This window comes from Colias eurytheme, chromosome 13 (genome assembly GCF_061535395.1).
Source record: "Colias eurytheme isolate Ceu_HAF_F1 chromosome 13, ilColEury1 Martin Lab GWU primary, whole genome shotgun sequence".
Taxonomy (NCBI): domain Eukaryota; kingdom Metazoa; phylum Arthropoda; class Insecta; order Lepidoptera; family Pieridae; genus Colias; species Colias eurytheme.
In genome coordinates, this window is record NC_142992.1 from 6,337,072 (window position 1) to 6,352,721 (window position 15,650).

Genomic DNA, 15,650 nt, shown 5'->3' on the forward strand with positions numbered 1-15,650 from the left:
AGGATTTTATTGACAGCATATAAGGTGTAGTTTGTAGCAGAATGTTTATTTAGGATCATATTAATATTACAATTTACATAATTAGTATATTTATTAATGATTGCGTTAAGGTTAATTGTACTAAGATCATGTTATATTTTAAATGTAAATTCAGTTGATTACAGAAAATAATTAAATATTGTAATACAACTTGCTCTTACAAAACATCATTAGTCTTTTTGAAGGTTATAAAAAAATCAGAATTCGATTAAAAAATAAGGAGATTTAGAAAAACGAAATTTGGTGAGGATATTTTATTCCATAATACAGCGTTAAGACAAACCGGAATGTCACATTTTGCTTTCAGTAAACCTTTTGATATCCATAAAAATAAAAAGAAATCTCTTTACCACACTTGCCTCATAATTATATCCTTGAATTGTGTTTTAACAATCTCTTCTAAATTATTATAAAAATGCTAAGTTATAATTAATTGTGTAAGAGCAAAGTACCATTGAGAATTCTGAGCACTGCTTCCCTGTACACAGAAACACTTCTCCGAATGACACTGTGATCGTCTAATACATAATACACCTAAATTAAATATTATAATCGGTTCGTCATGAGAAGTCAACTATAAATGCGGTCCGCGGAGACGATCGATTCGATAACGAAGATCGCCAAACAGGTTTCGAATGTAAATTACATAACAGCTTAATCTACCTAGTTAACTTCCATAAAAATAAACTATCATCATACAATACGTCGATCAAATAATAAATTGGAATATGCACAAAACTGGTGTTTTACATCACCGTATAATCAAACTGGAGAATATTAATCTAAATAGTCACAAAGCGATGTGAATAGGTCGAAGGCGGATGCTACTGAGAGTCGCCTATCGCGAGCTGCGGACGAGCGCCAAGCGACACGGCTCGGGTCTCCAACCTACCTTATGCGCTAACGCTAATAAATCAAAATCATACATTTCAATTAACTTTAAATACTTTATTACGACAACTTATTCCACATTATTATAGTATACTTATAAAACATGTTATGCTGCGATCCACACTATCACGAGTCGTCTGAATACCTATCCACATCACGATGCGTAATTAATGTACACGTTCGTTACGGGTGAAAAGAAAAGAGAGGTCGCTTTACGATCTATTTGTTCGGCGACCGAGCGGGCCGGCGGGGGCGCGACGTTGCATGGATTCCGCACATAATACGTTGTATTTATAGCAAATAAAGTGAACATATCTTAAACCATAGTCTCTCAGTGATGCGGGCGCACGTCGGCGGTTAGCGGTTGGCGTTCTTGAGCTGGTTGGAGAGCCAGTCGAGGCCCTCGTAGAGCCCGTCGCCGGACGTGGCGCAGGTCGCCTGGATGTACCAGTTGCGGTTGCGCAGCGAGTGCAGCCCCAGCTTGTCCGTGATCTCCGCCGCGTTCATGGCGTTCGGCAGGTCCTGTCACATGCCATACATACATTTCGTTATGTTTATTGTTATTTCATAAAACTACAGTTTAATTGAAACTTTTCTAAAGTTTTTTTGGGAATTATGCAACTGAATGATGTTTATTCCAATAGTACGGGTGGTGTATTTACTTTACATTTTCATTATAAAAATAATATAAATACACAAATCGTGTATTATGCATAAAAGTGTAAAAATAAATTAATACACTATGATTTGATTATATACCTATCATCACTGTATTTAAAGCCATAAAATAATGTATGTCACAGTAGTTATCACTGAACTTGTAAATCTTTATGATATCACATAATTTCCTGCTTACTACACTAGTGAATAAAAACATTGGCATTATCCATTTATACAAAGTAGGACAGAGTACAAAAGAGCACAGAATTAATAAGACCACACATAATAAAAATATATAAATACAATGATAAATGGAAATAAGTATAAGAAAATATGTGATAATTTATTTAAAAGTAAAATGAATAAAAAATACACAGATACATAATATTAAAATTAAATCTAAAATAAAATAAAATTGTATATTACAAAAGCATTTTAATATACAATTTAAATAATCCTAGATATTTTTTGCATATATTGCACGCCTCATAAGCGAAGCGTTGAGGTGGGTACTACTGTCACTTCGCGCAAAACATCTGATTTTTCAAACTTAAAATGTCTTTATGTATCATACATTGCACTTGTAAGATAATACATACACACACATATTAAGAAAAAACACTATTTTTAACGTTCATGATATTTTTGATGTCATTTTTGTTATTTAAACTAGTTAAAAAACAGTTTAAAAAAGTTCTGTCTTGGACGTCCGTGTGTCTGTATGTGCGGATCCTTTTTCTTGTTAACACGATAGCGACCGAAATACTTTACTAATCGAGTCTTTTTTTTTCTCTTACGCTTGAGTATGCTCAGGAATAGAACCCTTTCATTTTTCAGGGTCTGATTCGATGTGGTTTAATTGTTATTAAATAAACAAAAATAATAATTAATAAATATTTATTAAAAAAAATTATGAGGCGTGCACTTTTGGATTTTCCAAATTATATTTTTTGTATTGACAGAGAAGTATAATATTTGCAATATCTTTGAATAGTTTTGATAAGTAATTATTATGTATTTTTTGTTATTGTATCATATAGATTTATGAATAATGTTATCATTATCAGTCTTGATGAATTTAATACTAAGAAATATGACTCATTTATATAATATAGTAGTCAAATTGCAAAATATATACACATAATAAATATGCAATGCTAAGAAAAATTGAAAATGATTAGTATGTTTTTTATTTTGTATTTCTGTCTCCTAAATTCTGAACACAATTTATAATACAACACAAACAACAACAATTTCAATGTCCCAACTCCCAACCTGGAATACTATACCAAATAAAGTCAAAATGTATCTTACCTGTTTGTTTGCAAAGATCAAGAGCACCGCATCCCGCAGCTCGTCTTCACTTAACATTCGCATTAGCTCCTCGCGCGCTTCGCCGATACGTTCTCGGTCATTACTGTCTACTACAAAGATGAGACCCTGCAAATTATAATCAAAATTTATATGTTTATGAATTTTTCAAATTGGACCAGTAGTTCCTGAGATTAGCGCGTACAAACAAACAAACAAACAAACTCTTCAGCTTTATAATATAGATAGTGTTAGTAAAGAGAATTTTTTATTGATGTGTGCATAAAACTGAAATAGTGGTGATTAAATTTATACTACATAAATTTATTGTAGTCGCCCAGTTACTACATTAATTTATGTATGGAAACTAGCTGATAATACATTTTACATTCCCAAAGATCATATCAGTGCCAATCAAGTGCACATTTATATGCTCATGTTTTGCATACAATAATGCTAACCTGTGTGTTTTGGAAGTAATGCCTCCACAGTGGTCTGATTTTGTCCTGACCACCGACGTCCCATACAGTGAAACTGATGTTTTTGTATTCTACTGTCTCCACATTAAAGCCTGTAAACAATTGGTATAAACATTGTTATAGTAAATAACTAAATTAATGTATTTTTTCTAATTTGTTGAAACTTGAATGTCTAAATCTAAATAAATGCAATGAAGAAAATTGTATTCATGGAATTTAACCTTATTATCCTGAAAAGAACAGCTCTAATAAAATCTAACAATCCACATTCATTCTCATCCTAATGTAAGTTTGTGTTGTGAACTGAATAAATTTATTTATAATATAATATAAAATTAAAAAGCTAAATTAAAATACTTCCAAAGGCTTGACAAAGTTGTATAATTCTTTATAAACTAAAACTTAATTAATAAATAAGATCTAAAAACCTTCCAAATTGTGTATTTGATTGAAGATTAATTTTATCTGATTATATTTTAACGTAAAAAATGTACAAACTTATAGTATTTATAAAGTCTGACTCAATTTCCCCCACCCATGACACAAAAAAACAGTAATTTATAGTTGAACAAACTGTATAAAATACAGTAGAACTCCAATTATCCGAACTCCGACTATCCGAATCGCCGATTATCCGAATCACAAAAAATTGTCCAAAAAAAGTCCAAGTGCTCTATTATTCTTCCCCTAACAAGAATATGGAGAGGATGATGATGATAAAGATGCGTTTTCACTAGAGGAAATAAGAAAAATGATTGCAAAAATAATGTGAAACATGTGAAAATTTCATATTTCTTTCATTTAATTCAATAAAAAAATAGTGCAATATCAAAACGTAGCTTTTATTCTTCCCAATGGCAATATTTTTTTTAAATCCGATTATCCGAATACTTGATTATCCGAATGGGTCCCGGTCCCCATTAATTCGGATAATTGGAGTTCTACTGTATAAGAAAATAAGTTATAGGTTCAATTTCACAACTTGATAATAAGATTTCATTTAGTTACCTTTCCTTTGAAACTTTAAATTCAATGAAGCAAATGCCTACTTCCCTCATACAGACAGCCATTTTCAAAAATCAATATAATTAATATTAAAAGATGTGTAAGAAATTTTTTCTATGAACATCCTTCTCATACAGTTCATATAAACATATGACTGCTGCAGTGTGCAACCTTTACACTTCAAAACAATACTTGGGTCAGTAAATTGTCTACTATGACATAACTTTATAGGTTTTGAGGCCATCCACTCTAGCTTTATTAATCATTATTCTCGACCTACATATTTATATTTAATATTTTGCATTGCATAAAGTCTAAAAGAAACAATATTAACTCAAAACTACTACTGGATCTAACCAAAAAACTAACTACCTAATGTTTAGAAAAAAATTAGTCACTAGCAAGTGTTTAAAAATATGTGCTTGAATCAAAATGAAAATGAAAGTAATTGCCACATGCAATTTATTAAATCACAAGATTTAATTATTTGTTTTATATAGTTTAATATAAAAAAAAACTTACCAATAGTAGGAATAGTTGTAACAATTTCTCCTAATTTGAGTTTATATAGAATTGTGGTTTTACCAGCTGCATCAAGTCCAACCATCAATATTCTCATTTCCTTTTTGCCAAATAGGCCCTTAAATAAATTTGCAAACATATTCCCCATTTTGCTGACTTAAATATATTCTGAAAAGTTAATTTTTAGAGTTATTAGAAAAGACATTCACTCTGACTCATCAGCTACACAACGTTACTATAATCAATGATAATGACATGGCAAGTCAAATCTAGAATAAGGCGTATAATAACATTTATTACGCATAAAGCTCATTTGAATTTAATGCATTATCAAAACCACATTTTTATTTACAGCACACACTTTTTTATAGAATAGCTCTAGTAAAATAAAGCTTTGATTAACAAAGATTAGCCGACATCGCTGTTGGTATTCTGTTGCGGTCACCACCCAGAGATTTTAATTTTGTTAATTTGAATTTAATCTATCAAAATATAACAAATTTGCACTAAATGGAACAAATCAAAGTTGTACTCACATTTTTGCACACTTAATAAACGTTATTTAATGAAAAATTCTTCAATTCAATGAAGTCACTACTATTCGCTGAGTGTCAAAATGGCGGCGAACGTGGAAGTTATTCGTGCCTATGCCACGTATCGGAGAGAAAATGGCCAGTTATAAAAATAGTCAATAGTGCTATGCATTATAATCTAAGATTATAATAGACTTCCAAAATGAACTGCTCACGACAAATTTACAGCAAAGCTGTAATGAAAATATGGGTGGGTTTAATATTAGATATTATTGCATGATACGTAAATTTAAGTAGATAGATGTGCTATTTTTTTAACGAAATCGAAAAAAGGGGGCAGTTTCTCAGTTCAACTGCATTTTTTTTTGTTTGTTAACCTAAAACTTTCGACTGGGGGAACCGATTATAATGATTCTTTTTGAAGTGAAACTTCTTTTAAATCGGGGTTGGACAAAAATTTAGTGTAACATTTTTGCGTTACGCCGTACGCGTGACATTTTTGCGTTACGCCGTACGCGTGACATTTTTGCGTTACGCCATACTCGTGACATTTTTAAGGTCATAAAGAAGTTTCACTTCTTACGTGTGTACTCTAGTACACGCATACATTTTTTTATTTGAAAGCTACTGCATTCAGGTTGGAATTAATGTTCCAACCTGAATGCAGTAGCTTTCGAATCGTAAATTTTTTTTCTGTTCTGACCATTTGAAGGCAGATTTTGTTATTTTATAATACATAAATTCAGATGATTTGGTTAGGCTTGCCGACGCATATCTTTTAGCTGATTCTCTTATTTTATTCTGATATTGCAGTGCATGAGAGACACAAATATTTTAGAATTCTGTTAGGAAACCTCGCTCATTTGGGGTATTGCTAGATTCGACCGATTCGATGCGGGCAAATTTACAAGAAAATAGTATATTTTATAGTTCCGACGCTGTGTTCCGACGCGACAGCGAGCTGAGGTCGAAAGTTAGAAAAAATTAAGGAAAAAAATATGTCTGTCTGTGTCTATACATATTTAGTAATCTGTAGTTAATATAGTAACCAAAAGTAACTACAATAGTTAATCTGTGCTTACAGGTAGTTTTGACAGTTGCAAAGTGTCACATCCATGTGTGTGGTTTATTGTTTACACCTTAGGTTTACACTGTTTACAGAATTTCTGTCAAATTTTTGTTATTCTGAAACAATTATATTACTCTATGTTCTGAAATCTGAATCGGCTCGATCCGTAGTTCGATCCTTAGGTTCGAGCTTAATAAATTATTTTTATCCTAAATTCTATACATCCTGACTTCAGTATATTTTAATTTTAAAATTAATAAAACATGGTCATGAAGCTGCCCAATTCAATTCAGAATTGGCTTGAAAAAACTCCAAATCATACGTGCTTTCGCGTAAACAAACTTAAAGTTTTTGATATTCAGAATCTAAAAAGTATATTTGTTGACGTGAGTATGGAATTAAATGAATTTAACTTATCGTTATTTAATGAATCAATACTTTATAAAATTTATTGAAACAATGTTTCAGCAAAGCGAAGAATTGAACACCTCTACTTTACCTGAATATAACTTTTTAAAAGGCGATTGTTTAATCGTGAAGCCTTGGTCAGACAATGTAGTTGTTAAGCGAGATAATTCTAAAGTGATGGTGGATGCATCATGTGGAGCTGCGGTCTTAAGAGGTTCTCACGTTTTTGCTCCCGGAGTACTTGGATTACAACCAAGTGAGTTTTAAAAACCCTTCATATTTTGTATGTTCCTTTCAAATGAATTACTTTATTCAGAGGAGTCTTAAATTTTAATCCATTGAGCCCCGAACGGCCAGATCCGACCGCGACACAAAAGATTTTCTATTGTGTCTGTAATTCCGGGGCCTGATGGATTAAAGCTTGTACCATTTTTTTATAACATGCATTATTTGCATTATTGTATAATTTTATTATTATCCATTTTTAACTAACAGATCAACTTAGAGAACTTAAATTTTTAATTACAGGTTGTCAGCTCAATGATCTTGTGGATATTTATGCACATCTTGATGGAAAATGCAAAAGGGGTTTAAAAATAGATTACGATGGCAAGAAGGAATATGTTGGCACTGGGTACCTTAAGAAACTGCGGCGTGATCTCTTTGATGAAGGTATCCAACCTAGGCATGTACCTCTATAAGCTGTTTAAAAGTTAATAAAAATAATTTCAAATACAGTAGAACCCCGTTAAGTCGAACCTCGATAAGTCAAAAACCTCAAAATCTCGAAAAAATGTTTTGTTCCCTTCCCTTCAAACACCAAAACCTCCATTACTTGAAATCTCTACCCTCTGTTAGTCGAAATAATCACCGAGTCCCTCTAAGCCATTTTGGTACATATTTTCACTCTATAACTCGAAAAATTAAATCTGACCTCTGTATGTCGAACATAGCAACGTTTTTTTTATTTTACAACCTTTACAACTTGATCATTAGGAATTTATCACCTTTATTGTTTGAACAAAAATAAATTACCGACTTTAAGAACGTGCCGACAATGTAAGTACACTATTGTTTCTTAGAAAACATTTTAGGAGTATTTGATAATAAATCTATGACTCACGTAAACACATGTTTGCTTGATTGGTGTCAGGTGTTCAAAATCCTCCATAAGTTGAAAACTCTATAACTCGAATTTTTTGGCGTCTCCCTGGTTATTCGACTTATAGAGGTTCTACTGTAATATAAAATTATAGATATAAACCAAAGCATGCTTCCAGCAACTGATAAATAATTCAGATGAAATTTTTTATGGGTCCTCTAGGAAAATACTTGAATACTGCAGGATATACTGAATTTTACTGAAAGGAAATTCCTTTATTTTTAAAGAGGAACAGAACAGCCTTTTCAAATTTTCGAAAATTCAGAGCACTGCGGGTAAAACCACTCAGCACAACTAGTTTATTATATTTTTCTATAACTTATCTCAAAGAATCTGCTTCATCACATAATATAAAAAAGCATTATTCTATAACTTTAATAAATATTTTAACATCTTATTTCCAGTGGTATCGGTATACAAACGTTACTCCCAGCATCCAAGTTACCTGTTATAAACGAATCACTGTTTCCACAAGGGCAGGTGCTCTTACAAAACCTGCCATCGATTGTCTGCGGCTGGGTTGTAAATGCGAAGCCCAATGAGCGCATACTAGACATGTGTGCGGCTCCAGGCAATAAAACAACGCATTTAGCTGAAATGTCTGATGATAAGGTGGGTAGGTCTTTATTATCCTTGATTGAAACAAATGTTTGTAAAATACATACCTATATGGATGTGTGTTGATTTCTCTTTCGCGCGAAATCCAATGTATTTTGATGATACTTGACAATGTAGCTTAATCCCTCAGTCCCTGAATCACAGACACAATAGAAAATCTATTGTGTCGCGGCCCGATCGGGCCGCTCGTTGGTCAATGGGTTAAGAAGCAGAATAACATATCAAATACTGAAAAATTAGTTTGCCTGTGCCATGAAATGGCACAACTATTTAAAACTAACAACTAATAAAAATTATGTTATTGCTATTAGTTTGTGTATTTGCGTTAATTAAGTAACATTAATTATTATAATTTCTAGGCAATAATCACAGCAATAGACAAGACAGAGAAAAAGGTAGATCTCATAAAACAAAACTGTGAGATTCAAGGTGTAACATGCGTAAATGCATTCACATTTGACTCCAGACATTGTTATTCAGAAACTGCAAGTAAAGATACAGAAGGGCCTCCATTTCCCGCCAATACTTTTGACAAAGTTCTGTTAGATGCGCCTTGTAGTGGACTAGGTCAACGACCTAGATTAATCAATAATATGACACCAAAAATGTTGCAGTCTTACAAATTTATACAAAGGAAGTTGCTAGCAGCGGTAAGTTTGGGGAACTTTACCTATATATGATATTGCCAAATTGTAGATTTGTTCATAAAATAAGCCATTTCATGAACTACTCAAACAATTTTTTAAGTGAGCAAATCTACAATGTGGTCACGAAATATAATATATAACTAGCTTTCTGTAATGAACCTGATGTTTATTGTCAGTTAAATATCACAAAATATGTAAGAGTTAGTTGCATCGGTGCAAGTGATTTCTTATCAAGTCATTGACATTTGTTATCACTTGATCGTAACACATATATTTTCCTTGTAAATTTGGTATGTCCTTGGTGCATTATCAAGAATTGCATATCTCTGATAAATATTTGCACTTGCAAATGCAGATATAGTATTATGAAGCAGTATATAATATTATCTATGCATCTCATTAGTATTGTATATAGAATAAAACAAAGTCATGTCCTGCTGTGTCTTTCCGTACTATTTGATGTTAAAAACAGCGTTCATACAGATTTTGATACGGTTTTTTTGTATTTAAAATGGTTTTTGTATGTAATTTGATAAGTTGTAGACAAAGAGGCCAAACGGACGAATAGCTAGATATGCATAAAACAAAGTCCTCCGCCGCGTCTATCTGTTCACGAAAAACTATAAAACTGTTGCACCGATTTTCATGTCAATCATACTCATTATTGTCACAATTTCTTACGTATCTTCAAATAAATATTTACGAATTCGCAGGACCAAAATAATAGGTTAATAGCGTTAACTATGTTTTTCCTTCAGTTTTGATCACTTCTCAGATGTAAATAAAAAATATTTTCAGGCGGTCAAAGTTTTAAAATCGGGCGGAAAATTAGTGTACAGCACATGTACAGTGACATTAGAAGAAAATGAGGAAATGGTGAAATGGGCTCTAGACAAGTTTCCATGCTTGCGGTTAGTGCCAGCAGAGCCTTTGTGTGGTGGGCCTGGATTACCAGATTGTGGTCTGAATGATAATGAAAGGTAAACCTAAAGAATATCTATGAATAAAAATATGGATGAAAGTTTAATAAATAAAAATTAGTAGAGAACACACGTAGGTTTAAGAAGGAAATTCCATGGAGAGCAGATGAAGTTGTGAAGGTCAGCTAGTTTATATTACATTATGGTATAACTAGCTGTGCCGCGCGGTTTCACCCGCATTGCTTCGCTCCTGTTGGTCTTAGCGTGATGATATATAGCCTATAACCTGCCTCGATAAATGGGCTCTCTAACACCGAAAGAATTTTCCAAATCGGACCAGTAGTTCCTGAGATTAGCGCGTTCAAACAAACAAACTCTTCAACTTTATAATATTAGTATACATAGATATGCGTTAAGTAGCCTTACTGCTTATTATAATCCTTGTCAGACTTCAGAGAAACTGATTCCATGTCAAAAGCGTGATCGATTATATTATTAAAACACGTTGCGTGAACCATCTTGGATTTTTACCATTGTGTGATATTTAAATAAAATAATTGTTTAGTTTTTAAAATAATTTAATTTTATCAATAACTAGCGGTCCGCCCCGGGTTCGCCCGTGGTACATATGAAAAATAGATGTTGGCCGATTCTCATAGATACCAGATAAGCACAAAAAATTTCATGAGAATCGGTCAAGCCGTTTCGGAGAAGTATGGCAACGAAAACTGTGACACGAGAATTTTATATATTAGATTGACTTGAGACAAGTATTCACATTCATTTATTGCATTGCATTATGGACCTATTTTTGAAATAGGAAACAAATACCGAATACAGGGTTGTATACAATCATCAGTAAATTTCACATACATATACATTAAAAATAATATAATAAATTAAAACTAAATTTTTGTTTGAAGGCTAATGGTGCAACGATTTGGTCCTGAAGAAGATCCGTTAAGACCAGTCGACGATATATACAGGAATTCCATTGGTTTCTTTATAGCGGCTTTTATAAAAATCGAATGATGAAAATTGTAAAGGTAATTAATATATTATGTACAAAATTTAAAGTTTTTCAACTTTAACCCAAAGTCCCGCTTTAGCTTTAAAGAACGGTGCCGTTTCTTCAATTCGAATGGGATATTCAGTTTTAGAACACGTTGAAAATTTGAAGTTCTTCAAAACAGTTACCATGGCATGTTTCGCGGAAACCATTGCAAAACGTAATCCTGAAAAAAATTACATCAATTACTCCATTTTTAACAATCCCTTTGGCTGAAATTGACTGAGGATACCTATATAAAGTGCAATGTAACTATTATCCCGATGTACTTAATATTTTAATTTTTTAGTCTGCCGAAATTGTAAAGATAACTTACCGATACAGTTCCTAGGTCCGGCCCCAAAGGCTAAGAACAAATGCGAGGGCTTTTCCAGCTTTCCATCACGTATAAACCTTTCGGGCTTAAATTCCTCAGGTTCAGGATAGTGGTCTGAGTCCATATGTACTCCATACAGTGGTACAGCTATCATTTCACCCACATTTATCTTAACAGATGTCCCCGGTAAAGTATAGGGTTTTGTACAGACTCTGTCTATCCTTGCAATTGGTGGGTACATTCGTAAGGTTTCTGAGAAAATATATTAAGAAACTTTAAGTCTGATAAAAATTAGAACTAAAGTGTGTTTCTTTGTTGTTGGCTGTCTTTGTTCAATTTGTACAATTTAAAGATCATCCATAAAATTAATGTGCAAGCTAAAAAATTATTTTTTGAATATTTTTTACATCGAACCATTAATCTACACACCTATATTCCGTGAAATCATTTAGAAAATCGGTGCGAGTAGATAAGAGGTTTTATAACCGCTTAGTTGTTTTGGATTTTTCTTCAGTGATAAGAATATGACTAATTTATACATAATACGATACAATCGCTACGATATATATGATGCAATAGCTTACCTAATAAGAATGCTTCGAGATAATCCAGCTGTGAGAGTACATCGTAAGTGATTTCCTTATCTTTAGTTATCTCTACCACATGGGCGCGGAGTTTGTCTTGAAACTCTGGGTTGACGGCCATTAGGAAAATAGCACAGGACAGTAACGTACTGGATGTTTCATATCCAGCTATAAAGAATAACAGGCTTTGAGCGTCGATTGTGTCTTCGTCCAAATCTAAAATGATTATGATATTGATGAGGAATCTCTTAGAAAATGTTATATTTTATTGAAAAGATTTATCAACCCTGGATAAAGAAAATTAAAGAATACTTACGTATTTGCGACTGTGTGTTGCCAACTTCTTCCCTTTCTTTTTCTGCTGCATCAAGGAGCAATTGTAAGAAGTCATTATGTCTAAAAACAGAAATTCGTGTTAAAATAATATCTATATTTTGCTGGCTATGAAATATGGGTATAATATAAAAATTATATTTTAACCTACTTCGTTTTGGACAATTTTCTTTCCGCTTTCGTTTTTTTCAACATTTTCACAAGTTCTTCGATAGTTTCGTGGTGTAAGAATGATATGTTTATGAATCTTAGTGCTTCAGGTATAAACATAATTATGAAAAATATACCTATTCTCTTCGGCAAGGGAAGGTGGTCGTATTTTTCTGCAACCTGAAAGTATGTTTTTAACCGAATTAATATCTTGACTGTTTTTTATGTCATCGTCGGCAAAGGAGCTTGTGTGGCGCCTGATGAGCGTAAGCTCGTTTGCAGACCCTACAAATAGATTGTCGACGTTAATGGGAAAGGGATTAAGAAGAGATTGACAAAAGGAATTAAGGAAAGGACTGGGGAGAATAAGGAAAAGGACATGGGCCATTGGCTTCCTCTCTCACCGATCGAAGCCTTACGCCGATCTTCTGTGAGGTGTTGTATCTTCCCGGTGCAAGCTGGCCCAACTCTTATAATAGAACCATGGTAAATACTTATGAACAAACCTTGACAAAACGTGCATTTTCATCAGTCAACGAGTCGGATTTAATTCCAAATGCACAGGCACCAATTACTTCTAATGTGAACCTTCCCATGGTTTCCTTCATTTCGATTTCAGTGTTACCTATAAATAACAACATTATAACCAATTTAGCTTTAATATAGTAATACCATTTTTTTTATTCAGATTATTCTCCACAGAAAAATATTGTTATTAAATATTTTGATGTTTCAAATTCGAATAGAAGAAGATAAATAATTAATTACCAAATTGATTTAAAAGCCCAACCATTTGCTCTGAACAATTTTCTATAAGGTGTAGCATATGTTTAAGTCGTAACGAACTGAACGATGGAGTTATGATACTTCGGACACCTTTCCATTCACCAGACTGCAATACACAAAATTTCAATTAATAGGGTACTCCCATTAATACATAATTTAACATTTTCAGTCATTATTGTATCGACATTCGTAAGGGAATCAAAACCCGTAAACCCTTCAATTCTTGAAATTCACAAAAAAATTGCTAATAGCCATAATTTAAAGTTACACCTGCTACAATATATGTAATAAAAAATAGGCTTGTTCGGAGCCCTCGGTGCGCGAGTCCGACTTGCACTTGGCCGGTTTTATCTATTCCTTGCAGTTATCTTTTGTTAAAATCGAGATATTTTTAAGCAGAATAATATCATAATTATGAGATTCAGATTTCGCTCATTTCGTAATGAGAATTCAAATAATAATTAATTGATTGCTGTCGATAAGAGCATTACATAATATCTTTTACATAGATATTAGACCACCACTACATACGTATTTTTTCTAGTATTTTTCCGTGATGGCAGTATCGCCTTTATCTTAATTTGGCAATATATGTATAGCCAAACCAAGATTAAAACTATGTGTCTGTTAACTTCTAGTATTTTTAAATATTTCAATTATAGTTTAGAATAGATACTTAAGATAGTCGTTATGACGCAAAGGATTATTATTTTGTACGATTAACAGGTGGTTATCAATTATTTGCTAAAATTTTATTGGGTAATCAATATTATTTCCGGCCATTCAAAAAATACAATAATTTTTATATAACCAAATACATATTAGATGATCAACGACTTCGGAAAAGCATCAACAAACACCCTTATAAATCTGGATGATTTTATATTTTCTTCGATAAACGACACCGGATGTACCTATATTCATATTATGTACATATTATTAGCATACTTCATACATACCTTTAGGTTCAGAAGGTTTCGTTTTAAATATAAAGGTTCGTTACTCGGTAAAGAGTATCGATCTATAAAATGTTCAAAATCCCGAATAGTAACTGCTTTAATAAGTTCTGGATTCGTAATGTACAGAACGGGCTGCCTTCCCAAGAAGACTCCTGTAAATGTTATATTTTTATTTTTGTTAATTAAAATATCAAATAAAAATATTGAAACCTGCAATAAATTCAGATTTTTGTTAAGTATTTAGTTAATTTGAAAAAAGTTGTAATTTAGATATTTGTTTCACAAATCTGAAGAGAATTATTTCTCTGGCTGATTTATATCAGTTTATAAACAATAAAAATATGTACAGGCTATATTAGATAGGTTCTTAAAACTTACCGCCATATCCGATCTTTTTGAAACGGTTATAAATCTCTCTTTGAAAATCATGAAATGCTTGTTTGCCTAGTATATTCGCACCCATATTACCAATAACAATGGTAGGCTCAATATAATCGATGCCACGTTTTTTAAAAAAATTAAACGTTCTCGTGAAATGGTAATACAACATAAATAAAATTGTCAAAGGTAACGTTAATTTCCAATACTCCAAAATAATCGATCCAAATTGTTGTAAAAAATTTGCGGACTCCATTTCGGATGACCTGTTTTAAATTTTATTTTTTAATAATAGTTTTCTTGTGCTAAATAACTTCACGAAAGAACGTCTTTTAACGACTGAATTTTTACTATTGAATTGTAATTTGTATTTTTGGTAAACAGATATATCTTATCTCAATATATAATACTAATGCACTTATCTAGAATTTAATGGTAAATCAGTGCGATAATGAGGGCAGTAGGTATTAGTTAGTTCTTTAAAGAAACGAATCTTCAATGGCGGCGCTTATCATTCCCTCTCGCTCACACACGGCCGTACAGTATGCAAAAAAAAATGGAAAAATAAAATCACTAAAATGTATTTGATTTTCCCTATAATAGTTTTTATCATAAATTTACAATGACAATTATGCATTTGCGAAAGTAAATAATGTTTTATTGGAATTTGACAAAATATGTTCTTTGGGAAAAGTTATTCAGTTTTATGGGGTTTTATTACAAGTATTATGGGGATTTTATTACATTCTGTATACGTAAATATGATAATTCATATAAATACACAAATACAATAACAAAAAAGTTTGTCAAC

General features: G+C 32.2%; 3 protein-coding genes across 3 annotated transcripts; 1 reads left to right on the plus strand and 2 right to left on the minus strand.

Moving 5' to 3' along the window:
• Positions 1-278: 278 nt before the first annotated feature.
• Positions 279-5,570, minus strand: Arf1 (ADP-ribosylation factor 1). The gene is made up of 5 exons (XM_090108437.1): positions 5,444-5,570; positions 4,908-5,075; positions 3,363-3,472; positions 2,905-3,030; positions 279-1,452 (listed from the first exon to the last, which is right to left on the minus strand). The coding sequence occupies exons 2-5, from the start codon at positions 5,053-5,055 to the stop codon at positions 1,288-1,290; spliced, it is 549 nt and encodes a 182-aa protein (XP_089964563.1). The 5' UTR covers positions 5,056-5,075; positions 5,444-5,570; the 3' UTR covers positions 279-1,287.
• A 1,112-nt stretch (positions 5,571-6,682) lies between these two features.
• On the plus strand, positions 6,683-11,320 carry LOC149903406 (tRNA (cytosine(72)-C(5))-methyltransferase NSUN6). The gene is made up of 7 exons (XM_090108742.1): positions 6,683-6,895; positions 6,978-7,173; positions 7,446-7,602; positions 8,484-8,691; positions 9,057-9,347; positions 10,143-10,324; positions 11,188-11,320. Exons 1-7 carry the CDS (start codon positions 6,773-6,775, stop codon positions 11,294-11,296), a joined length of 1,266 nt encoding a protein of 421 aa, XP_089964868.1. The 5' UTR covers positions 6,683-6,772; the 3' UTR covers positions 11,297-11,320.
• On the minus strand, positions 11,320-15,109 carry LOC149903407 (cytochrome P450 9e2-like). The gene is made up of 9 exons (XM_090108741.1): positions 14,840-15,109; positions 14,462-14,613; positions 13,485-13,608; positions 13,223-13,341; positions 12,718-12,896; positions 12,550-12,629; positions 12,234-12,449; positions 11,650-11,901; positions 11,320-11,499 (listed from the first exon to the last, which is right to left on the minus strand). Exons 1-9 carry the CDS (start codon positions 15,093-15,095, stop codon positions 11,336-11,338), a joined length of 1,542 nt encoding a protein of 513 aa, XP_089964867.1. The 5' UTR covers positions 15,096-15,109; the 3' UTR covers positions 11,320-11,335.
• Between the last annotated feature and the right edge of the window lie 541 nt (positions 15,110-15,650).